At 36.9% G+C, this 26,654-nt stretch overlaps 1 protein-coding gene across 1 annotated transcript in view; it reads left to right on the top strand.

Moving 5' to 3' along the window:
- Positions 1–20,736, top strand: part of ARHGAP42 (Rho GTPase activating protein 42) — a gene marked incomplete at its 3' end in the record, with an annotated part of 136,672 nt that extends 115,936 nt beyond the window's left edge. Inside the window, exons 14-24 of the mRNA XM_084226694.1 lie at positions 524–598; positions 1,285–1,369; positions 2,549–2,607; positions 3,394–3,499; positions 7,695–7,854; positions 9,624–9,768; positions 11,692–12,072; positions 13,118–13,274; positions 14,385–14,447; positions 20,356–20,435; positions 20,648–20,736. Coding sequence (XP_084082820.1) covers positions 524–598; positions 1,285–1,369; positions 2,549–2,607; positions 3,394–3,499; positions 7,695–7,854; positions 9,624–9,768; positions 11,692–12,072; positions 13,118–13,274; positions 14,385–14,447; positions 20,356–20,435; positions 20,648–20,736 — 1,400 coding nt within the window. The remainder of the gene's footprint in view (positions 1–523; positions 599–1,284; positions 1,370–2,548; positions 2,608–3,393; positions 3,500–7,694; positions 7,855–9,623; positions 9,769–11,691; positions 12,073–13,117; positions 13,275–14,384; positions 14,448–20,355; positions 20,436–20,647) is intronic.
- Between the last annotated feature and the right edge of the window lie 5,918 nt (positions 20,737–26,654).

The following is a 26,654-nucleotide window of genomic DNA, read 5'->3' as shown; positions in this document are numbered from 1 at the left end:
GCTATTAAAAAAGGCCTGGCAATTTTAACTGGCAACATAAATTCTCAACTAATGTGTTGAAACAATATACAGTATATATTTTTGTTTTCATATAAATGTCAAATAACTTATTTGAAAGGCATGATGGTCTAAGTAAAGATGCATAGTAATTCCACTGACATCTAGGCAATATAAACTTGTTCCTGTGTAATGTGTTTTAAGACTGCTTCTGGGTCTTATTTTTCACTTTTCCTAGCCATCACCTTGTTGTTTGTTCATATGTGTCATTTCTATGCAGAAGGCTTCTGTTAATGTAAAATTATGCTTAGTGTATATTATGGTGTGGACTCAGTGGAATGATTTTTTTAATATCCCACAAGAGGTTGCAGTAGGGTTTAGCAGTACTTAAGAATGTAATGGTACAGTTTTTAATAAGTACATTTAGATGTTTTGAAAACGTACACCAAGAATGCAGCAGCATTTATTGAAATCACCATATTTTCATTATTTTAATTTTTTTCATCTACTTGTTTTCCCAATGTAGGTATTACAATCCTTGGGCTGTACAGAATAGGTGGTGTAAATTCTAAGGTGCAAAAGCTGATGAATACCATATTTTGTAAGTATCTGAAGTGAAATTTTGTCATTGTGCAGTGTGTCTGCTGTGATCCCTTTTGCCTCAACTGCTGTGCTTGGAAGAGTGTGTAACAATATTCACAATTTTGTATGTGCACTGGCTGCCACTGAATTGAGTTTGGACTCTTAAAATGAGTGATTCATCTGCAGTTTCTTGTGTGCATTAGTATTCACTTCTGCATGTTACACATGAGCAAATTACTAGTGTAAAATAAAAATGCTTTTCTTCTTCTGGCTTGAAAGTTCTATTTATTGATATATATTTGGCTTGTTCAGCAAGTTCCCCAAAGCTTAGTTCCATAGCACGTCATGGCTCACCTTAATAGACACTTGTTCCAGTCTTTCACTTTTCTTGCTAATTGATCTCTCTGATGCTTGTGTTTGCATGGCTAAGACAACTGAATTAGTAATTCTCTGTGGACTTGGCTTACTTAACACTTTGATATAGTGCGTAGTTAAGGTTTATGGTTACTAGCTATGAGCACTGAATTTATTTTTATTTATAATTTGGCAGAGATGAAAAGATTTAAATTGATCAGATTGGTGGTTAGTCTAGCTAATAAATAATTAGTTGAGCTAAATGACTGATCTGGTAGCTTGTGTTTTGCTACCTTTCTAGTTAATGTGCAAGTCAAATTGTAACAAAATCCTAATTCAAATTCCTAACAGCCCCTAAATCACCTCCTGATATGGATATTGATATGGAGATTTGGGACAATAAAACAATAACAAGTGGACTAAAAAACTACCTCAGGTAAGTATGATCCCACACAGTTTCAGTATTTCTTTTCTGGCCCAATAATCTTTGGCTTGTTAATATTTCTTGGATACATTTCTTGTATCCATTGCCATGATAATAAGACAGTATTTTATTATCCTGCTTAATATTCCTGTGATTATGTGTAATAATACACACCTTCAACTTTTTTAAGATAATTTTGCCTTATATAACCCTAAATACAATTAATTGAATGTTTTGGGGTTTTTTTTCAATGTTAATCACAAAGCATGTTGTGCTTGATCTTTTCTTTGTGAACCCCTTAAGTTGTGTACCATAAAATTTCATGACATTAAGGTTGAATGAAAATCCCAACAAAAGCATAGGGTTTTTTATCTTATGTTCCTAATATCGTCACAAATAAAATTTTTGCCTAGAAGAGACAGAATATTCAAAAATTATGGTACTTCTGAGATCCCTCTTTTGGATGTCAATATATAATGTTCAAAAAAGATATCATTAAAAGTATGCAACCCAGATGGTGGGTGTACTATGCCTTCTACAAATCTAGACTTCCTAAGCAAGTCACCCAACAAAGGGCAGCAGCAGAAATCCCTATTAAACTGGAAAGTATGCCCAGGTTTTATAGCAGAATGCTCATGAACATTTCATTGAAAAGACTGGCTTTGGTTGAAGAAATCTATGATACATCTTCAGAAGGATAAGTCATTGTAGCTACTGTGTTTGTGAAATTAGGACATGAGTGAGCAAGCAGTAATTGTCTGTGTCTGTAAGGGAACTCACAGCCTGCCTTTCAGAGGATGGCTCTTTTAAGATCTCTCAGATCAGATTTTCTGTCCTAAATTTCATCATATTGCCTTTCTTGGGCAAAAGGTTTCTTCTGCAGCCTGTTATACCCTGTCTGCAGCTGTATTTATTCCTCTCCTACAATATGGAGGACAGGAAACACTGAGGCTCTGTGATGAAGTAACATTTTCCTTTTTAACTTACATGGTGACACCAGATTCAATTCAAATTGATTTTCAGACAGTGTACATGACTGAGTGTTATACTACTTGTAGTCAGTCATCACTGAATTGGATTTCCTAGGACCAATAGAGCATTTTGCAGATGTTGAGGGCTATCCTAATCACACGCATAAAACTTAGATTTTGAGCCTGTTTTAAATTAAAAATCTGTTTTTTTCACGACCAGGTGTCTTTCAGAACCACTGATGACTTTCAAGCTGCACAAAGATTTCATTGTTGCTGTTAGTAAGTAAAAAGTAAAATTATAAATATACTTTCATAAAAGTAGTATTGTTTCTAACCCCTAATCTCCTCAGTCACTATCTTTACTTTTCTTCTTGCTCTAATATGCAGCGATCCAGCCCTAAAAACAGAGAAGTCACACTAGATGAAGCTGTTCAGTGGTTTGTTCTGATCTTTTTAGTGGTTCTGTGTGACTGCCTTCTGCATGAAGTTTTGAACCCTCATTTAGATGATTGTTTGTTTGTTTGTTTGTTTGTTTGATATAGGCTGATCGTTCTTTTGTAACATTCATCCCTCTCATCTAGGGAACTTTATTTTCCTAGCTTGACTTGAGAAATCAGAAAGGGCAAAAGTGAACTCCTGTTCCCAAATGGAGTAATTGGATACAGAGATAGCAGAGACCATTTTTCTAATGACTTCAGTTTAGAATTTGAAGATATTTCTCCGTTTTATCTTGTCTTTATAAGAACAAAAGACACAAAATAATTTTAGCTATATTAATCTATATTTCTTAGATTAAATCTTAGGCTTCGCTGAAATGGCACATCAAGTCAATGTTGCCAATAATTTGTTGGTTCCAGTATTAATAGTAATTGCTTTAGGCGAGTTCCTTGAAATACAGATTTCACAGTGTAATAAATATAATCAAATTTTCTTCAGCATTTGAAAGCTAATTTTGTTTGACTCCTCTTAATGCATGTTTGTGTTAGTGTACAGGCACTGATGCCATTTGTAGTCACTTCTTAGAACATGTTCTGATTTATCAACAATTTGTTTTCTGTTTAATAGAGTCAGATGATCAGAACTACAGAGTTGAGGCAGTGCATGCACTTGTGCATAAATTACCCGAGAAGAACAGAGAGATGCTGGACATCCTTATTAAGCACTTGGTCAAGTAATTATTCTTTATTTTTCTCTTTGGTGTTATTGTAAGATGTTATCATTTCTGCTTTAAATTTGTCAGTGTTGCTTAATCCATTCTCTATGTTGAAAAAATGCCACTTGAAATTATATTTGATTTCTAAAATGTTGTTCTCAGCTTAACTGAAATAATTCTCTCTGTAGAAACAGAATAAAAACATTAAGTGTTACCAAGATGGCAAACTATGTTTATAAAATAAACATAGTCAATGTTTTCATTCATGCTTTTTCTAGAGGACTTGTAACCAATTAAATAGAAGAAACATCTAACACTATGCCAAGGTTGATGGAAAACTGGTTTGAATCTGTCTCAAAGTCCCAGAGTGTTTCAGGAATGAGATAGACTAGAAGGAAGATAGAATGAGATAGATGATAGATAATTCCTGTTCTTCATGTTTCTTATTTTTCTCTCTAGTGAGTCTGAAGTGTAGAATCCCTTGAAGCACTAATTTGAAGTATTTTTATTTATATTTTTGATATCTACATAGATGTCCAACTTTTGAATCTCCATGAATATTCCCTTGATTTTTAATTGTCGGATGGAAAGCATTTTGCATTTCTTTAAATTGGTGACCTTTTGTCTTCACAGAATTACACTTGGCATGTGCTATGAGATAAAAAAAAGACGAGTATTTATTCTCTTAAGTTTCTGTACATCTTTGGTTAGTTTTTGCTGGTATTTGCTCAGTACTTTTGAATATGTACTATTCTTTCTGATTTAGGATGCTGTTGAGTACATTTATCAGTCATCTGGGAATGTGAATAGTGAAACAGTAGTTGTTCAGATAAGGCTCGCATGACTCAGACATTTAGAAGACATGAGAAGAGTCCATGTTGTATTCATTCCATTCACTACATCCCAGATGTTTTGCTTTTTTGATTACAGCTTGAGCTACAGGCTGCAGTAAGCTGTCTACAGTGGAACCTAATGCTGTTTTGCTTTCTGTTACCGAAATGAGAACTTTGAACATTTCTTTGACAGGAAGTCATTTAGCCCTAAAAAATGGTTTTAGGCCATTATGTCATTAGTCCCTGGAGAACCAGCATTATAGCAAGCTGCTTTAAATGCATTCATTGCAAAACCTGATTAGGCAGACCTTGCCTCTCATTAGGAGAGGCAGATGGAAAAAAAGTTTCATAAGTTTCTTTACTCACAGATTTGTTTAATTAACTAATACAATACCTACTCCCTCGTTACCCTCAAAAATGTGAAATTATTTAATGAAGGATAAACAATTTTGTAAAAGCTGCTGGTCTGGAAGCTTCAAAATTAGAGGAATATATAAGCATAGGAACTGACTTGTTATCAGTGCAATTACTGTTAGGCAAGGATTACTTTCTTCTTTTCCTTTCTTTTCTCTTTATTCTCAGTGTGATCTCAGATGCAATTTCAAAGAAAAGCATACCTGTAGTAGTCCCTTATTTAATTGCTCTCTTTAACTTTTGCTTTTCTCATCTTTGCTGTGATTCTCATTTCATAGAGTTGTAATCTTAATTTTACACTGAATGCCTACAGTACTTTTCTTTCCAACATAAAATTCACCCCTTCTAATTTCCATATAATTTGCCAGCTGTTGTTTATGCTAGCAATTCTAATGAGACTGAAATTAAAATTAGTCTCTTGAGTGTATTAGCTATCTTCCTCCCTCTTTTTCTGCCACTGTGTGGAGATTTTTCAAAGAACAGATAAATGGCAGGTAAAGTGCCCAATTTTATGGAAATGGAAAAACTTGGGGAAAAAAATCCAACCTCCTGTTTTCATCATTCTTTTGTTGAAAATTCCAATTTCAAAGTGCATAATTCCTTCCCTATATTTCTTTTAGCTGTTCAATTCCTTTATAAATTCTTTTGCAGCAAAGTGAAAATACTGTAGCTCTGGGTTATAAAATAAGGATAATGTTATTTTTTTCTTGGTTTAAGTCTTTACACCTTTGCCTAGGCTGACTTCTGTGTTACCGTGCAAGTTTAAATAGGATCAGATGTGGGATGTAGATCGTACTAGAAATAAACAAACAAAACTGGCAAAAAAGCACCTAAGCATCCTAAAAAGCACCCTGGAGAAAGGTGATACTGCATGGATACCTAGTCATTAGCTAGGCAAACATGGCAAGTCTGGTGTTACTTTCACATGGGTAACTCATTTTTTGGTTTTTAAACCTATCTGGTCAAATTATGTCTACTCTAAAGAATGAATCATTCTTTGGTATGATTTAACAACACAATGCTTTTCTGTGGCAGGCAGTCTGCAGTCTGGCAGTATCACAAATTTGCTGGTGATACATCAAATGAAGAGATTCTGAGGAGAAAGCAATGGCATTTCCATGAATGCCCTACAGCTACCTGAAATGCATGATTACCTCAGTCTGTGTCTGTGCTGCAGCTCAGCACCAATAGGAGTAGGTCAGGGGAAAGTGGCTATCAAAATGATCCATTTACAGCCCTGGGTTCTTTCTCTTTTGCAAGAAATCGAGCCTTTGAAATGCGTTGTAGAAAGCCCTTTCCCGCTGCAGTGTTATTGAATTCGCCATTTCTTTTATTAACCAAGCTCCCAAATTTGTAACCAAGGAAACCCAAACACCAGACAAACACTACCTTCTCTCTTATGCTGTTAGATTGTAGTATTTGTGTAACAGACCTCTACAGTTACTGTGCAGCGCACAGCAGAGTAACATTGCAAAGGGAGGGGGTTTGTAAAGCTTTTTTATAGCATATCTAGAGCTGAGTTATTCAACATTCCAGTTTCATTAAAATACTAGTGGACTTCTCAAAAGACCCTTAGTCATCTAAGATAAACATGAGATCTGTTTCAGAGAAAGTTAGATTAAGCTAAAAATGTGCTTTAACAGCGGAGTAATTTTCATGATATGCCTTCCAAATAATGATCTCTGCCAGTGTGTCTGTCTTCTGGAAAGTTTTGAGATAACTTACTGAAGCAATATAAGAAATATGTAAGAAGATAGGCATTTGTTTTCCTGCAGTTTATAAGTGTGCTACCTCCTATACAAAACCCTTTCCCATATTTCTCCTACTGCTTGATGTAAATGAGGGACCAAAATCTTCCTGTCCCAAATATGAAGGGAATGTTTTATAGATTTTGCTACTTCTTAATTTTAAAAGTTGCAAGAGTTATTTAATTGCGTAGGAAATGGCTAAAAAGGCTCAGCTTGACCATAGTAAAAGATAGCAGTGAGAAGGAAGAGGAAAATGGGACCCAGTGCCTCATTAATAAGTTCCATTTGGTAAAAGATTCAATAAGATTAGGCATTAAGGTGATTTTAAAATCCTGACTTGGCATAATATTCCTCAGAAAGGAGGCAATAGGGCAGCTCTGACTGGGGAATCACTGGCAGTTGTTTCAAAGGATCTATGATGATCCTGTTTTTAATTGGCAAATATTAGTAGTAAGTAGAGAAATGGGGCATTGATTATTACTGATTGAGATTTAACTATCTGATAAATTATTGGGAAAACTAAGCTTTTAAATTCTACATTAAAAGAAAAAAAAAGCAGAAAAGGTAAAGTATGTGATAACAGAATATACAGAAGTTAAAGGTTAATATATTTTAAAGCCAGATGTCATTATGATCATCTAATGTTATCTATCACACAGAAACAATAATTTCACTTAATCCATTGATCCTGTGTTTTCATCAAATTGATAAAGAGATCCTATTGCAAATTAAGTGTTTTCAGTAACTAAGCTTCATTCTTTTACATGAACACTAAGGTATATGGTTACATACATATATATGTGTGTGTGTGTGTGTGTGTGTGCATATGGCTTTATATGTATATATCTGTTACCACACATTGGAGAGAGATAGTGCTTGCCCTAAGACTTCTAAACTGTAGGTGTTCTGAATCTCTCTGTGTAGAACTCCACATACAGATGCCTTTCCCTGTCAGGTGTATCAGGAACTGAAATACTACTCTAGGAGGACATACTCATTATCCATGAAGTTATTGCATGACTGGAGCCTTAATGGAAGCACAGTAGTTGTACTACATTGTATTTTGATTCTCATATAAGTGGAAGCTTTAAAAATGTATTTTAAAGAGAGGCATGAACTTGGGATCTTGTAAAAGTAGTAGTTTTAGCAAGTTTTTGCCTGTTAAAATTGTAGTTTAGCACAGCAATTAAATCACATATTGTTTGTGTTCATTTAAAGGGTATCATTGCACAGTCAACAAAATCTAATGACTGTATCCAACCTTGGTGTTATCTTTGGACCAACTCTGATGAGAGCACAAGAAGAAACCGTGGCTGCTATGATGAACATTAAGTTTCAGAATATCGTCGTTGAAATTCTGATTGAGCATTATGAAAAGGTAGAAAGAAATTATCTGTTTTGTTATGAAGTGGAACTAAGTTCTCATTTTCATTGCCATCATCAAGTCTTTAAGAATAAAGAGCCCAAAATGTGTAGAAGGTCATTAATAGAAATAATAGCTTCTTCCCACTCCATGCTATGAATCTATATTCCTAGCAAGTCTTTAATGGCTGTGCAAGGTACAGATCCAAGACATAATTTTCCATGCTTTGAAGGTATTGCTCTGAATCTTCAGTTGCTTTCTGAAGATTGCTTCCTGAATCTAGAAACAGAAAGAGAAGGTCATACCTTTGCTCCTGGCTGTTCCAGCTCTTTCTTGCTACCATTGTATGAAGGTTCACTCTGGGTGAATGCAGGGATTGCTCTCTAAGTGCATCAGGTCAGTGTTTCTGGCCATGGGTATCCTTAGGGGCCGTGTCAGCTGCATAGTGGTGATTAGTCACTAGAAGGGTTGAGAAGGACTTGAGCAGGAAGTCTTACACACTTGGTTTCAGTCACTACCATTGCTGGTATCAGCTTCACTCAAAGGCCTCCCCAGATTTTTTGTTGTAATTTTAAACTATTGGATTTCAGAATTCAGCCAAACATTCAAGACCTCCTTTACTTAGTACTCAAAAGGAATTTTATTCAGGGGATCTTAGTTGAGGTATGTCATCTCCTCTGAAGACTGACAAAACAAAGTGAAAAATCTTTGAGTTTCTTTCATTACACCTTACTCAACAAAGGGGCAGTTCCCAGTCAATACCAGGATCCCCTGCTCTGGTTGATCAGTAGGTGCTGAGAGTACAGCTCGGTATTCTATTTCATGGGCACTCCTCAAAATGGCCATGAACCTGGTAGACTCCTTGGCTCTGATTGCAGAACATATATATTGCATTTTTCCAGTACTGAATTTCTTCTCCAGAAAATCAGAGCTCATTCAGCACAAAGACCATGGCTGCACAACCAAAGTCACTCCTGCTCTATTTCTCTGTCTACAGATACAGTTTTATACTTATGTGCTACTCACCAGTGCTTACTAGTTTTAATGTACTCCGAGAGCATCTCAAGATGTCCACCCAAGTATTTCCTACTGTACATTTGCTTTCTTCCACTTGTGTGAATGGCACAAAGGTGTCTTTTCATGGTTTGCTTCATCTTCTTTTGTGAATGCCCTATAGCTAGAAGTCCCAGAAATCCTTTCAGAGATGCCTTCTGGCATAGCATGGTAAAAAATTGAGTTTTTTCTGCAGCAGTGGTATGTAAAAGATAAGAACCAGGAGACACCCTAAACGTAAAGTTTTTCCTCATTAAACTTGACTTGTTTGGTCAAATAAAGCTTTCTGAAATCCAGATTTGATTGCAATAAGTTATGACTGTGACATATTTCTGTGATATATAAGAACTTTCCCTGGAACACAGAGCAAAAAAAATCAACTTTGTCATAATATTTAAAAATATATGTTACTTCTTGGAGAACAGTCATTAGTAGGCACCTATTTTGTTTTACAATTTCAACTGTTAAGCCCTTCCTAACAAAGCTAGAAAATAAATCTATTTCAACAAATTAATACAGATATTAAGTACAGCTCAGTATTGTGGTTCTTGAGTTGTAAAATGAGATCAAAGCAAAGCTTATATTCTGTGCCTTTACTCTTCTGTAATGTATGAGACTATGATAGTGGTAATTTCAAGCATAGTGGGGAAGAAAACAAATGGATTAATAATGAAAGTGTAAGAGTACCTCTGTTGTTTAATGTCATTTTTTTCCTTTTTTTAATCATGCAGATATTTCACACTGCACCAGACCCCAATATTCCTCTTCCCCAGCCTCAGTCCCGATCAAGTTCAAGAAGAACAAGAGCAATCTGTCTCTCCACAGGCTCACGTAAACCCAAAGGAAGGTACACACCATGTCTAGCAGATCCTGACAGTAAGTTTGTCATTCCATACTGGCTATCTTGCTTTTTTTTTCATCTTTTAACTTTGCCTGTATAATGTCCTATCGGTTCTGTATTCCCATGGTCATAAGCATCAGCTTTTTAACCTCTGTGAGTCACAGCAGCACTCTTGACTGGCTGCATTCCTCACTTCTCATATGAGGAAGGATGTTTGGTTATAGGCAAGTCATGTGTTGCATACAGTGTTCAACATCATTTAAACATTATATCCTCCTATAACAAATGTAATTCAGTAAAGGATAGGAGTTCAAAACCATCACTTGGCTTTTTTCACATGCATGAAACTGTGGTCATTGCTTCAAAGTCAGCCACTACTGCCTCAGGTGCCAAAACCACTGAAACTTTCTTAGGTTTTCTGGAATTCAAACAAACTCTAATATTCCTGGGAGAAGCAGTATACTCATCATATGGCTTACTGTTTAACAGCAGGGAGTTTTATCTATAATTAAGTGCTTGTTTAGAATGCTTACCTAATTTTATATAGATGTAATTAAAAAGTTTTACTTCATTTATTCTCATCCATTTGGGTCACCACTTTTTTACATATTGGCTGGACCTGTAAGGGGTATTGAAACTTTATAAAAGCTTAAGTCATTAACAATTGCACTACTGCAACAGACTTCCTAAAGAATTTATGTGTCCCTTGGTTCCTCAAAAAGATTTATATGAGACTGGATCAGTAAGTTAATCCACAGTTAAAGTGCATCTGTTCTTGAGGATCTGTAGTAATTCTGAAGTCTGTAATGTTAAGAAATCTATCCTCAGTATATTCTTGCCCAGCTGCTGCACTTTCCATAGGCCTGTGTTACTTGTTTCCTGCCAGGGAGAGTTTAAATACTAAATAACAATAGCTCCTTGAACATGGATTGCCAGTGTGAGTGACATGGGGTCCCGAGTAAGAAGTTACAAAGGAGCAGACAGAGGATAAACTCGGCAAGTTTCAGGTGTTTTTCACTGTGTAACTGCAATGAATGTTTTTCACTGTGTAACTGCAATGAATGAATACCAGGATAAAAAAAGGGATATTTCTGTGCAAGTATTTCATAGCGTGTATGCAAGCTTCTTCAGGCTATGCCAGGAGAGCTTCAGGTTGGATATCAGGAATAATTTCCTCACTGAAAGGCTTGTCAAGCATTGAAACAGAGTTACCAGGGAAGTGGTGGAGTCTCCACCCCTCAAAGTATTCAAGAAATGACATGGCATTTAGTGCCATGCTTCAGTTGACGTGATGTTGTTCAGTGAAAGGTTGGATTCGATGATCTTGGGGGTCTTTTGTAACCCAAATGATCGCATGACTTCCGTGATGCTGCGTTTGGGGGCAGTTTGATTGCCACTAGGTCTGATCCAACAGCTCTCCATTCGTGTTTTGCTTATTAGCTGAAACTCAGCACTTGTGTTCCAATTAGTATCTCACTTGTGCCCTGATACACTGAGGTAGAAGCAGAAGTACTCTTCTTACCAAATATCTCTAGGTGTGGCAGGTAAGAGGGAGCCAAGGCTTCCAGCAATAACATTTTCAGAGTACAAGATGGTTTTAAGTCATGATTTAAATGAAGTATGGACACAATTATATTGCAAGAAATAAAGGAAATCTGTATGGGGTGAGAAAAGAGATACAGGTCTCATATGGTAGGGAATGATTAAAAATTATAGAAAGTGCATCTAACAAAAAATGCATCTTGCAACTTTCAAGGGACTAATACTCTGTAAACAGGCAAGATGACTCTTCAATTTGTAAATAAAAAAAGAGCTGTGTTCGTGCAGGAAACCACAGATTAATGAATTTGATAACAAGTAAGGTACAAAAGAGCTAAAAGTGGCATGAAAGAAATGTACATGATTAGAAAATGCCGGTTGTGTTTTTCACTCTCTCCCTTCCCCTGCCTCCTCCCTAGGTGACTCGTACAGCAGTAGCCCTGACAGCACTCCCATGGGCAGCATCGAATCTCTGTCTTCTCACTCCTCCGAGCAGAACAGCACCACCAAGTGCACGCCCTCACAGCCAAGGGAGAAATCAGGGGGGATCCCATGGATTGCCTCTCCCTCTTCTTCCAATGGCCAGAAAAGTTCAGGCCTGTGGACTACAAGTCCAGAATCCTCATCAAAGGAGGATGCAACCAAAACAGATGTGGAATCAGATTGCCAAAGTGTGGCTTCCGTCACTGGACCAGAAAATGCCTCTCCACCAACAGACCTGACCAAAAAGAGTTCCTACAGTCTGTCTGGGCTGAAAAGGTCTTCAGCATCTTCCCTTAGATCAATTCCATCAGCTGAAGGTAATTTCCAAGGTCTTTTATCACATCAGTGTTAACTTATGCATCAGAAAACAAGAGCTGGGTCTGAAAGCTAATGATACTCATTAATCTTGTTTGTTTGCTTGTTTTTAATTTTTGTGGTATGTTGTTTCAGTTTCAAACTGCTTCTGATATATTTCCATTGCTTATAACCTGCACAGTTCACACAGCTTAAAAAAAATGTTTCTTAAATTTAGATCACTCTCTATCCTCCTACGATTCATCTATAATTTGATACAGAATAATACTATAGATTAGAAATATTAATAATAGAGATATTGTGCTTGTGTTTTGGGATCTCTGTATTATGACAGTGTGTAAAGCATTATTAAGCATTGGCTGGTCTTTGGCATAAGGAGAGAAGCAGATGCAGTTTTCATCTTGCAGAACACCCAAGGAAACAAGGAAGTAACCCACTTCCACCTGGAAGAACACATATGGACATGGTTTATATTCATTAAAATTACTTCTTTTGTGTGCTGTACAGTCTGTAAACATATAGATTTGCTTCATCAAGTTACAGTGGCAATTGTTTAAGGCCAATCATGGTCATTTACTCCTAAGTATATTTTTTTAACTGCATGAAGCTTTTGTGGATATCGAAATGTTAATTCATACAAATTATTGTGGTCTGATTTCCTACTGCTTTGATCAGTTGACTTCCTGAGAACCATTTCCCTGTTTATTTTTTTTTTCAATTTTATGCAAAGTGCTGCTTTATAAATGCTTTCATTGTCACTTTTTAGTGATTGTACTATCTAGCCATGTAATTGCAATATAATTTTTTAGCCTTCTCAATTTTAGTGTCATTTCCTCGTACTTTCTGTTGATTCTTTTCTCCTGGCTTTTTGTCTGAAAGATGGTTTCTTCTTGCTCTTAGTAAGTAGTTTCTCTACCTGTTTTGACTTCTAAAAAAAAAAAAAAACCTCAACAACAACAGCACAACCTTTGCTTGGCACAGTTATACATGTTTTGTAACAACTTCAAATCGGCTTTAATGTTCCCTATAATTTGATGTTTTCTTTAGGCAACAAAAGCTGCAGTGGATCTATACAGAGCTTATCTTCAGCAGATACCAAAGATTCACTAAAGACTCCACCAAACCCTGATTTGCCTCCCAAAATGTGCAGGAGATTAAGATTAGATACTGCATCCAGTAATGGCTATCAAAGACCAGGATCTGTGTAAGTCATTAAGGCCCTTTGGAGATTTGTGTTGTTACAGTATTGTGTATTATAAAGTGATTCCAGAAACGTTTGTAAGTAATTGAAAAATTATGCATGAATACTTTATTTTAATATTTCTGTATTTGTTAATTATTCATCTGGTTTTGTTAAAATTGTAAGCAAAGGAGATAGCACAAAGTCTTTTTAAGTCAGTTGAAAGGCTACCATTGACTTTATTAGACTGGAGACAAGGTAGAAATGTTTCCTAGTAAAATGATCAGTATTACTATCTCTGGTTCTTCTGGAATTTAATATTTCAGAAAATAGCAGAAATGCTTTTTTACTGTCTATGCTGTTATCTTGGAAAAATCATCAGATTTTATTTGTGGAAGTCAAAAATAGGAGGAAGGAAAAAGAAAACAAAACAAACCTTCAGCTCTGAAGTGTCTTCAGTTGCTGCATGATAAATTGTTGATTTTTAACAGAGGGGGTTTGATTTGGTTTGTTTTTTGTTTAGTTTTATTTCTTTAATACTGAAAGGAAGATAGTTCTAAGCAATAGAGATTATGATTTAGCCTACTGAGATTTGGGTAATAATGTTTCTCAGTGCTTGCAGAAGACTGAAAAGTCAGAAGATCTCTCCTGATCTGACTTTGACCCAGAATATCTCTGTGCCCATGAACAAGTATTTCCAGATCTGCAGAGCATCAAGAAGGTTTTCAAATACTGCAGGATATCATTCAGCCTCTCCACTTTGTATCTGGATGGGATCACCGTAGTCACTTCACAGACTCCTGTGTCTTACTTAAACAGAGAATTCTGCACAGCTCAGAGTTCCAGCATGATAGTGATAGACTTTCAGTAAAAGCATTGCCAATAAATCTATTGGCCATCCATGAATACAATTTTAAACACAACATGTTGAGGTTTCTATTGGTAACTCAGCATGGCACTGGAGCATGTGGAAGTCTGTTACCCCAGTTAGGTTACGCTGATAAAAAGTCTGGTAAATAGGGATGTAAATGAATAATTTTAAAAAAAGAAAATTCAAATGTGTCCATGTCTTTAGATGATTAGAAGTGAAACTAGTGTGTGTAGTGTAAAGCAAGGCTTTGCATTTATTTTCAGAGTGGCTGCAAGAGCGCAGTTGTTCGAAAGTGCTGGTTCACTTAAACAAGTTTCTTCAGGACGGTAAGTGCTACAAACTCTTTGAGATTCTGTAAAATCCTTTCTGTTTTGCTGGCTTCAGAGACTGAAAAGAAGTGTTGGAGCTTTGTTTTTTGTCTTTTGGACAGTATCATGTGGCACGTGAAATTTTTTCGGTTTACTAAGCTCATCCTTTCTGCAAAGGAAAGCTAAATTTCACAGAGAATAGCATCCAGTCTGGTTATTCTCTCACCTGGGGGAATGGTGAGAGAGGTTCAGGTCATCTGTCTGCTTAAGGACACAGATACAAGAGAAAATTACCAGTATTTAAATTAGGATGAGGGTGCTGTATTTTCTCCATACAGCTGTTTGTATGGAATGGCTTCAGCTGAGTAGCAAACCTGCTGGTTTATGGTAATTTGCTCATATAGTCAGGTGTGGAATAACATCTACTTTAGAAAGTTCAAGATTAACTTGTTCAGCATTTCTGTCTTTACCATCACACCTTCCATGCCTCGGTGTCTGTCTGGAGAAACTGTTGACCTTTCTTCTTGGGAGTGTGCAGCAGAAACTATTGGCATTTTCTGCACAATTTTTTGCATTTATTTCATTAATTTGATTCATTTTTATATTAAATTAATTTAGAATGTTCTAGTAAGTGTTTGTCTAGTAATCAGTATCTTCTGTACATTACTACTTCCCTTACAATTAATAGACAAAGCAGATAAGTAAATAGATGTATGAAAACATCTGTCTCTTCTCACTGTCCCAACTTTTAAAATTCTTTGAGACAGAACAGAGATTTAGAGCAGATCACTGCTTCACTCACTGATAAACCCACAATTCACCAGAAATGTTGAGCAATGAATAAAAGATGTATGAATCCATGAATAGTAGAAGTAGTAGCCTAAAGTAGCACAGATGTAAAGGAAGATGCCAACAGGCTAAAATGTGTGGCCATGGAATGTGTCTGTCCTCTCTGGCAGATCTAGCAGGGGAGGGAAAGAAAAAGCTCTCCTGCAAAGGCCAACTGATTTTGTGAGAGAAGCAGCTTTCAGGAATCAAGGCTCTTGTTTTGTGTAGTACCATGAACTGTAAGATGAACAAAAAGGAGAGTGGCAGGGGAGGAAAGGGGTATGAAAAGATCAGGGCAATAATTTGAGGAAGAAAAGTATAAATGAAGGGTCTGGAATGTTCTTAAGCCAGTGCCCTAAGTTGAAAGCAATGACTCCTTCACCAGTCCTGCATCATTTCATCTTCAACACTGTTCCTTTTCTTATTTTGTATTACTTCCTTCTATCAAACTCTCCCCTGTTGTTCCTTCAGAGCCTGTGCCACCTGTATCTGTATATAAAAAGCATGTAAGAAGCAAAAATCTGACAAAGGAAAAAGTAGCAGTTTGATAATGGATGTAGAGAGGGGATAACAAAGCCAAAACCACTGAAAGGCTGAATAGCTCCTCTACTTCAGGCTTCATAAGAAGGCAGAAGTACAACAGGAGCAAGGACGATGGAAAATGAGAGGTTAGCAGGCAGAATGGGAAGAAATCAGTAGTAGCTCAGCTGTTCTTATAGTGCTGCTAAAGTCTGAGTATGATTTTGCAGTTCAGAACCAGCTATTATTGAGCTGCATTTTATGAACATGAAGGCTGATTTAAAACTGTAGAACAGACTTAGTTGTTTTGGAGGGTTTTTTGGCTTTGAAGTATGTAGAAATCATGGTAATTACAACTTGATCATGCAGTAGAAAGGCCTCCTGTGTTCATAACTCTGCTAACCAATGAATATATGCAGGACCAAGTGTAAGGCAAAGAAACTATTTCTAAGCTGCCTGGTTTGATACCAGAAGTACTCCAGTCAAAAGAGTGTTGGACTCTATGCATGGGAAATTTAACCTGTTAAAATAAATCTTAAGCTACTACTTACCTATGCATTATAGAATGTAAGTAACTTCATCCCTGCTTGAGGCACCTGTTGTGGTTTTGCACAGAAGTACCTGTAAGGTTTTGCAGTCTCACATTGTTTTCTGTATTTCAGCAGGTAATGCTGCACTTGATATTTTATTGCCACAGAGGTCTGGTCTTACTAACTTCTTATATGCAGTGTTTGCAACCCTGCTTTCTGACTTTGTGTGATGCAACAGGTCTCTAATGAGTTGTGTGTCTTCTTTTTTAATGCATTATTTGACCTGTTTACTCTCCTTGCATACCTGAGTATATGCTTCTCTAACACTAAAGGGTTTTTCTAGTCAGAAAGACAAGAGACCACAGTACATGTGTTAGGATTGGACAAGGAAGACCAAAATTTGATGCCCTGTCCAGCCTGTGCTCTCGTTTTCCATTACAGAGTTACTTTGACTTCTGTCTTCCTGTTTCCTGATTTGAAGTTTATTATTCATCAGTCTCCCTTACTGTGGTATTAAGCTACTGTGTACAGTGAAACCAGTCTCTCTCACTAATCTAGCATGCACTTGAAAAGGGTAGAGGAACTTTCTTCCTATTTTCACAAGTGCTGCAGTTAGGTAAGTCAGGCCTGAGGTCTGTTTATTTCAGCTTCTGTACACAAATGCACTGACACATAATCCCTGACTCTACATATTCTTGATTTTGATTTAGAGGTACACAGTAAGTCAACTCTCCTGAAGTGAGAAACTGGATTAGAAGAAGAATTTTCATTAGAAAAATGGGAAGGAGTAGGTGACAGCAAAAGGCTCAACCTTTCAGCAGCATCTCTAGGTGCCAGGCAGGGACTTCAATAGGAGCAGACTGATGTTTTGAAGCCCTCTAGACACACACTCCCTTCCCAACTATATGATTAATATTCTTTTCCAGTCGTTCTTCTTCTTTTATTTGCATGCTATATTTTGCATCCTAAACCACCTGGAATGCCTTGCTCAGACCAGTCCAGTATGTTTTACTCAGGCTTTGTTTTGAGTCTTCCATCTCCAGGGCTCTATAAACCTTTCTTCTTCCTGTAGGATAATATTAACTGGTGAGTCATCTGAGAGAGATTCATATGTTTTTCCTCATTCATTTCTCTTCTGGCTTTGTCTTGCTAGACTGAAAAGTCATTAGGATAGTTTTAAAGCTTGTTTATCTTCCAAACAGTTATTATTACTATTATTATTATTAGAGACTCAGGTATTTTTGACTGTTGCAAAAGAATTTATGATCTGATGTGTACTGATATGACTGCTAGTATATTTATCATTATGGGCTCAAAACAACCATAATAGGAAGTAAGGAAATGGAAAAGGCATTTTTCTCATCTGGAATCTATCCACTAAGGTCATGGAAAGAAGGAATTTCTAGGAAATGAGGATAACATTTTCTGAAGTTGCTTTTTTTTTCCTCTGCCCTAAACAACATGAATCACACTCCTGTCAGGTTATTAGCATCATCTTAAAAGAACTGTAATAGATGATGGTGATGTTATCACGTGCTTTTTAACAGCCTTGTTTCTAGGGAGAGCAGCATTAACACCATCAGTAACAATGTCCATTTTTGTAATCACAAGCAAAAGGCCCAAGAACCTGCAAGCTCATTTCATGAGCAGTGCCTTCAGATGGATAGGGTTGATAGGAGTAATAAGAAATATGAGAACCTAAATAATCAAATCAAGTGTGGAAGCAATAACCAGGTGCTTGAAAATTGCTCCAGAATTATGAGTAAATATTCTTAAATCTGTCACTCATTATACCATCATGGATGATTTGTAGATAACTTTGAGGTGTAATTGCACTGCCTCAGGAGCCAGGGTAGTGTGAAGAATCCTATCATTGATTAGCATTTGAGAAATTGACTTCTTGTGTCTATCTGTGTAAATGTTAACTACTGAGAAGCTTTCTCTGTCCATAGGAGATGATTTTAGAGGTCTTTTCCAACCTTAGAAATTCTGTGATTGTGTAATTCTAAGGCAAGAGTCCGTTTTCTTGTCTCCTTTTATTTTTCAGGTAAACATCCTTGGATCAGATAAAATTAGAGGTTCAAAACAGAATGGTTTGTTAGACATTAGAGAATAGAGAAGAAAATTGCATTAATTTCTTTACTTTTTCTAAAAGCAATAAAAACAACATGTCGTATTTCAAGAATGACTTAAGAAATTCTGCCTCACATTTAAATATTGCCTTAAATGTCTTTTTTCACAGTATTACTCAGGTGTCCCATTTTTAAGATGGGCACCTGGCTTGATAGTCAAATTATTTAGATTTGAAATAATCCCTGTGATTTAGTAAATTCATTACCTACCACTTTGTGTTCATTACAACTACAGCAATCTCTAACAGTTACTCTACTGTTTTAGATGTGTAAAATCCATGATTATGCCACACAGGTGTATTGGGTTTGCATAACAAGGAGTCATGCAAGGGTCAACCCATCCCAACAGGCTGTTTTGTCATAGTGTTAGTGATTTGGGTCAGGAAAATTAGAACATCTGTAGTGCCCTCTGTAGGCTTTGAGGAAAAGGAAGATAAAATCATTTTAGTTAATGTGTGACCTTCGGTAATGTTATCTAAGCTCCCTCTGTATAAACGTTGTTATGCGCAAACTTGTACAGATTAAATAGAGTAATGAATCAAGACACCTGTCTTGTCAAGCATAGATGGCTAACTCTTCAAAACAGGAGGCACCAAGGAGTTCTTTTGGGAAAACTCTACAGAGCAGTCTGCACCAGCCAGAGAGCAAGCTAACATTTAAGCAAAGTGAACATGGATCCAGTGCTCATCTTGTTTTAGTTAGCTGATGGGATGTAACCAGGATGAAAACTGCCCCTTGGATATGATACAATTCAAAATTCCTGATCTCCTCTGAAAATGTCATCCTGAGAATGTAACCCTTGAGGAGCTATTAGTTCTCTTAAGATGAAGGCAAAACATGCCATTTAGTCCAGTCATAAGTCAGAGAACTAACAGCAAAGTTTTTTATTCAGGGGGACAAATCATCTCTGGAAAGCTCTCACATAAAAGCTTCAGAATATGCCCATCCACTCTCATACCCTTTTAAAGGTTCAAATGAATAATGATAATGCTTATAATGTGGCACTGTTAATTAATCTATCATGCACCTCTTTTATCTCACTATTTTCTGAGAAAGACTTGATAGATTACATGCCACTTGCATATACACACTCTCAAAAATTATGCAGAAAATTTTAAGCTTAGCCACAGGTCACAAATTGGATCATTGAGATAAATCCTGGCTAGAAGGAAACCTCAGCTGGCAATTCCCCATCATACCACACAAAGGTGAAATAATCAACAAGTTCATCTTTACTTAGTGTAGTGTGGGTTTAAAAAAATTCAGAAAAATTGGTAGCTCCTGTAAAATTGTTCTGATTGTGTAAGTTAAAGTCAAGGTATTAGGTGAAGTGCAGGAATCTAAAGAGAACTCCTAATTTCAATCTTCATGTTCAAACCTTCATTTTGTACTTTGCAGAATCATAGTGCCAGACCCCAAGAGGGGACTTTTCCTGTCCTCCTTCTCTGGGGCAGAATCATTACTCCTTTTTGTCTCATGTTTGCTTTCTAAGTATTATTTTCCTCTGTAGACCTATTAGCAACAGTTTCTCACAGGTCAAGTTTTTAGATCTTTAATGACTTGATGATCACTTTTGAATTTTTCTCCAGGCAATTCATGGCTTGCTTCAAAAAGTATGCTCATTTCAGTACTTATTTGAATGACAGCTTCATTTTTAAAGTTTCAAATTATATTCCTGTTTAAATATCTAAATGGGATAGATAGCTCTTTTCTGCAGTAATGTGCTTGTTAACTCCAGTAAGCTTGAAGTTATTATCTACTATAATTCTGCTTCTCTGAACACCCGTGTAACCAGTCATTATCATATAGCTTTTGTACATCTGCTTATTCCTAAACTTCCCAGGTTTTAATTTCCTTTATACCTTTTTCCTTGTTATCTAATTTATTGCAAGCCTGTATTTTTTTTTTTTCTTTCAGACAAGCAAAAGCCATGTATTCCTGTAAGGCTGAGCATAGTCATGAGCTGTCTTTCCCACAGGGGGCAATATTTTCCAATGGTAAGATTTTTTTTCTACATTGCCTTGCATATTAAAAAAGAACCTATGAAAAACTGAACTGTATCACAAAATGGGGGCATAATTTCCTTTTTAGCTCTCAGGCTTTGCCCTGATTTTTCAATTGCTCTTGAATAAATACCATCTAAATAAATATATGTAGCATGTATGGGATTTTTAACAGCGTTAAAAGTTGTGTATATGTTTTTTTGCAGTGTATCCATCAGTGGAACCAGGCTGGTTAAAGGCAACTTATGAAGGCAAAACAGGACTAGTTCCTGAGAATTATGTTGTCTTCCTCTAGTAATCTTTAGTGGACAGCAATATCTTCATGGTATCCATGGTAACAAATAATAAGCACTATGATTTTTATCTGACACAGATATGGGATCAGCCCCTTAGCTGAGTGGTAGATTTCCTTCAGATGCCGCAGCCGCAGGTGACAGAGCTCCCTGCCAAGGGAACAGAATGTGATGAAACAGTTAACAGTTTCTGTGCTGAGGACGGTACTCTGTTTAAATAACTCCCATTGTTTGAAAAGGGTTGTTCTGTTCTTCCTTTATGGGTAAGGAACACTAGAGCAATAAAATAAAAAAATAAATTGCTGTTTAGCTGCAGACTTTCAGGTCCGAGGATGTTGCTCACAGAAATGTGAAATTTAGGGGCAATGCACTCTATGGCATTTCTTGTAATATATGGTTTTTAGTATGGAAAATCGTGGACTTTTTCATAATGTAAGTACTACTTCTATTGTGATCCGAATTCTTCCTTAGAAAACTTGATTCTAAAACTGATCCTAATCATTTCACATAAGAAATTACTTTACTGTAAATCAGAAGTTGGGACTTCTGTTAGTCATTGAGTTACAATATGGTATGGAATTTATACAGCTGATGATATTAGTTTATACACTGCCTGCACAGTGGATACTCATTCAAAATGTGATATGTTTAATGACTGTTTTATTCAAATACTTAGTAGATTTCTTTCCTATTTTCTGTATCAGCATAGATAATATTAACAACTTTTATTTCAATGATAACCATCATCTGGAAGATATTCTCTCTGTGTCCCAGAACATCTGTAGAAAACAAGGAGATGCTGAATCTGGACTGATTGGTAGTCATGTGAAGTGAGCAGTAAAAAAACAGCAGTATGTTTTGCAACCTGAGATAAATTGTAACTCATTATTTTTTCATTGCAAGTAAGACAGATGACCTGTGAACTAGCCAATTTTATAAGCTATGAATGCTAAAAACTCCATGTAGCAATAAAACTACTTAGTGTTGTTTCTCCTGACTTCTGCTAAAATATTTGACAAAGGTTCTCTCCGTCCACAGAATAAAAAATTCTTGCTTTTCAAAGGTGTTGAAAAGACCTATTGATTGCTCCTGGTAGGACTGAAAAGAAAAAATAAGTAAATAAAACCAAGTCAAAGAAAACCACAGAAACCATAAGTAGCTTTCCCAATCTGAGCAGTTTTCTTGTACACCTTGAGGGAAAACATGCACTGCTTGCTTGGCTACTTACCATTCCTGATTGGAAACCAGGATATTTAACCTCCATGGTAGTATTTCTTCAACATCAGTGCTTCCAAAAAGTGTTCACTGGTTCATAGGACAAGGCTTAGTTTCAGAGACCAGTCAAAGCTATGAATTTAGGCTTAGTTTCATAGATCTGTCAAAGCTCAGTTCTTTCTTCAGTAGCAGAAATCAACATACAAATCACCTGTTGATTTCTAAAATGTACACTGCTTGAAGAAAGTTTAAGGATGAACTGCTGTTAGGGCTAAAAACATCAGTAATTTTTTACTTTCTGCTTTTTTCTTTCTATAGCCTTTTTCTTATTTAAATTGAAAAGTAAGATTCATTGCCAACACAAAGTAGCACATCAGAACTTTACTTATATGTAGTGCATGAATTCTTCAGAGCAATTGCAGGATTTCAGGCTGATGGCAGAATCCTGCAGGATCTTTCTCCTCACTAATTCAATTATTGAGTGATGATCAGAGAAAGAGAGAGGCTCAAAGGACATCCTTCCAAAAATAGTTTTTTCATAGGGGGAGTCTGAGCAAGACTGGCTGCAGGCAGTTGAGGACAGACCCCATGAATTAGTGACTGAGTGACCTGGGTTCTTTCTTCACCCTAAACAGTTTTATTAATCCCAAAACATATTTTGCTTCATCTTAAATCCAGACTGTGCCCAGTGCATTGTGATGAGGGTTTTTCCAGATAGCACTGGCAGTGAAGGCAGACTTGTGTGTGCTCATCTAGTTTGCCCAGAGCAGATGTGAAAGGAAGTGAAGGTCTTTCCTCACCCAATTGAATCTTTCTTCATTTTAACGCAAGCCAAGTTTTCTTAGTCTAAGCTATGCCTAAGACTGCCATTGCCCTGAAAAGACCAACATTTTTGGTTTTGGTTGTATTTTTTGCTGTATGTTGCAATAAAAAAATTGTAGGCTGTCAAAAGGTTTGCCTCTGGTGACCTTCCCTGGAAAAGTGCTGCTGCAGGCTAAAAGGAGCAGAAAGGGAAGCAGAACTTTGAGCAGAGGCTGAGAGCCCAGCACATCTCACACAGGCAGAAAAATCCCAGCCTCTGTCTCTTGCATAGGATCAGTAGCAAACCTGTATTGAACATCCTTTGATGACTCCTCATATTTCTTAAGGTCAGTTTAATTGTTGTGAAATTCTTGAGGAATTGAGAAAATGTAAAAAGTGTTTGCTCTTACTTGCTTTGTTCTAGACTGATGTAAAAATAAGTGGGGAAAAACCCTAAGCTTAGGTAATTTCAAATCCCCTGTTTGTGTCTCACAATCCTCCAGCATTGTGTTTTGAAAGCAACTGATCTGGGTGCAAGCTAGAGAAGCCAAAGATGCCAAGTTCATTAAAAATTTTGTTAAACTGCCAAGTTCAGTTACAGATTAGGCAAGTAGAGCTTGTGAGGGCTGAGGGGAAGGTTGTAGAAAGACCTGGAGGAATTCCTGTGGAGGAGAGGTGTTTCATGTGTTCCCACGCAGTCATCTCACATTAGACCAAAATTAGGATTGGAGAAGACAACTTCATAAGGAACTGGATTCCATTCATGTGCTGCTCACAAAACAAATCTGTGTTTTCCTATGTAATGCTCTGCAGCTTTGTCCAGCCCTACTCCTGAACTAGCCATAAATAAATTTTAAGTCATTTCGCTTTAAAATGGCATTTCAATCTGATAAAGGTTATGCCCATTCTTACTTACTGTTAACCACTCACTCTCCAGGAGTAGGGGCTTTCATTTTTGGCACTCTATGTTTTTTCTTGTACTCTCCTCTGCAGCAGGGAGTAGCACTTTCTGTAGGGTCTCACTGCTGGGTTGTGGGTGCCCCAGCCCTTCCCTGCCTTTAAAGAGGGAGTTTGTCTCTACCAGAAGCTGAACAGTGAACCAGAAAGCTGAGTGAGTTGGGGTGCAAAGACTGAAGTGAGGCAGGGGGCAGCACCAAAGCTTCTGAAATGATGATACTCTCAGGCATGACCAACAATCCTTTCTGACAATAGCAAAGAATCAGAAATCCATATTACATTTAAATGGAGATATGGTATTTTGATAATGCCTTACCAGAAAATTAGGTAATCTGAATTAAATTGTTCATAGCAGTGGATTATTATTCTTCATGGAAATCAGATTCACTCTACAAGCAAAGGTTAAACACTTTTAAAAATTATTATTATTATTATTGTTATTATTATTGTTATTATTACTATCCTTCCTAAAAGGATGCAGCAGGTTTGTTCCAAATATCACTGTAGAACTCAAGGTAGATTGTTGTTGTTGTTATTGTTTGTCTTGTAGAAATAATGTCTGTACCCACAACATATAATTAGCCATGTTTTTTCTTTGTTAAACTTTTTGATACATGTTGCAGCACAACATGAATCAGATTAATAGTGTGAAGGATATATTGTATGATAGATATGTAAAGTATATTAATATTCTATATTCACACTTTTTGTTAATGATGATAAAGATTACATTTTTTGTGTGTAATTCCTTTGAATTCAGTATTAAAATGTCCTTGCCATTTTTTGGCATTTAGAGTTATATGTAACAAAACTGTTAAATTAAACCATCGTTATCATTTATGTCCCTAACTAATCTATAATGTTCATTGTACAATTATTTCTGGAAAAAAAAGATGCACAGATTTGTTGACCAGCACTATTCTATGATAGTAATAGTAACTTATTTTCCTTTTATATATTTTCTGGTGCTAATCTCTATTCTTTGCCTGTAATTGGATTGAATTGTAATGTGCCTTTAGGAAAGACATGTTAGGAGAGAAAAAGCTGTAAAATTCTGCAGTTCAGAACAGTAATTACAACAACAAAAAAAAGCACTGTATGGTAAAAATTGGATTTTTTTTTTGTTGTTAACTTTTCTTCCCTGGCCTATTTTCTACTTAATAAGATTGCATCAGAATAAATAATGAAACTAAAAAGCACATTGTTCTTGATATTTCTTTTCCTAAGGCAGAAGGTTGTGCAATTTTGGCTTGAGCAGCAAGATCCATCCCACTTGGGGAGCACATCCTCCAGACTGGGATGGATCTTCTCCACTGATGGAATCTCTCAAAGTTCTAGTGAAGTCAAAGACAGACCTTTGGCAATTTATGGTGAAGGTTTGCTGGCCAGAAGCCCCTGGAAAGGAGGTGGAATATTCTGCTAACACGGTGATCTGTGATCCAGCTTGGTGTTGTCCTTTCCTTCAGCAGAGGGGCCTGGATGAATTGTTCAGTGGCCGGAGATCCAAGCCACAGGCGACCTTAGTCTGTCTCTGGCTGCTCACAGAGCCCTGAAAGTGCTGCTGCTGCTGCAGCTCCTGCTCCTGTTGAAGTTCACCGTCAGCCAGGCTGTGTCTGTACCCATTGGGAGGTCTCCTCTTTCTTTGTTGAAGATTTTGCATGGCTTTGGGAGTTTGCTTTGTTTTGTTTTAGTAACACTCTTGGTATCCGAATTCAGTCCCTGAGGGTGATATCTGTTCTTTAATTGTCCTGTGTGTGGCAGTGTTTAATAAGCCATGGGATTGTTCTTGTTGCTTTGAGTGTAGAGCACAGTGCTCCAGCCCTTGGACACCTCAGCTGAAAGCTGGTTTGCCTCTGAGCTTTCTGCAAGTGTTTGATTGGGAGTTGTCATCAAAGCCCTGGCACTGAAGGTAGCACCATTATCTCTGCAAGAGTTTCTGTTGGAGCAAAGGGCAGAACAGCTGAACAGGGCACATGGATGGTTTCAATTTTCAATCATATTTATGGCAATTTTGGAGGTATTAGAGTTTATAGGGGTTACTTTAGATACTATATGGTATTTTAATAGGAAAATATATACAATCAATAACTATATTTAATAAAGTCCTACTAAATTATCTTATTGAACTCTCTGTTTATTTTGTAGTGTGGTTTCAATAATTATCTGCACTCTGTATATATCTACATGTAAATAACTAGCATGACATGCATAAGCTGACTTCAGCAGATATAATTCTATGTTGTACTTTACACTGTATTTCAAGAATTTGAAAAAATGTTTTTCAAAATAAAAATCCTTTATACACAAACTGGTTTTTTATTTGTTTTAAATTTGGGCTCTGGCTCAGCTTTTTCTTTTTTACCAAGTAATAACATTTTGGTTCTACTTCTATCCATACCTGCATTTTAGGGTAACATTTCAGCCCTGAGGATGCTTTACATAATTGGGCATGTGAATGCCAGACTGTCTGTCATACACTGTCCTGATCATGTGGAAGTCTCCAGACATGTGGCTTTTGAGGAAAGGGACAGCTTTGGATGTTAGGTAGCAGGAAGCAGAGGCCTGGCGAGGCAGAATCTCGCTGATGAGGTCTTTGCCTCTGGAATTCAGCAGGTGGATGGGCTGAAGGGAGGGCCTTCATGGCTCCATTCCAGCAGCACTGCCAGTGGGGGAAGCGAGGGAGTGCAGTGGCCGCTGCAAGTTCCCTTGTATGCCCTCCCCAGCATCTGTCCAAGACTTTTTGCCTCAGTTTTTACAGCCCACGGGCTGGAGTTACAGCTGTGCCCCAGGCAAAGGGAGCTGTGAGGTGGCCTGCTTTGCTTTTCTCTGAAGGAACTCACCAGAAACTCAGGAGACTTTAATATCCCTGAAACAATCAGGCTTTGTTATGATGCTGACTGAAAAACCTGTGTTTCTTAAACAAGATCAAACCAGCCAGCTGATGAAC

The sequence above is a fragment of the Fringilla coelebs genome (genome assembly GCF_963513975.1).
Source record: "Fringilla coelebs genome assembly, chromosome: 2".
Classification (NCBI taxonomy): domain Eukaryota; kingdom Metazoa; phylum Chordata; class Aves; order Passeriformes; family Fringillidae; genus Fringilla; species Fringilla coelebs.
This window is presented reverse-complemented; position numbering and strand designations above follow the sequence as displayed.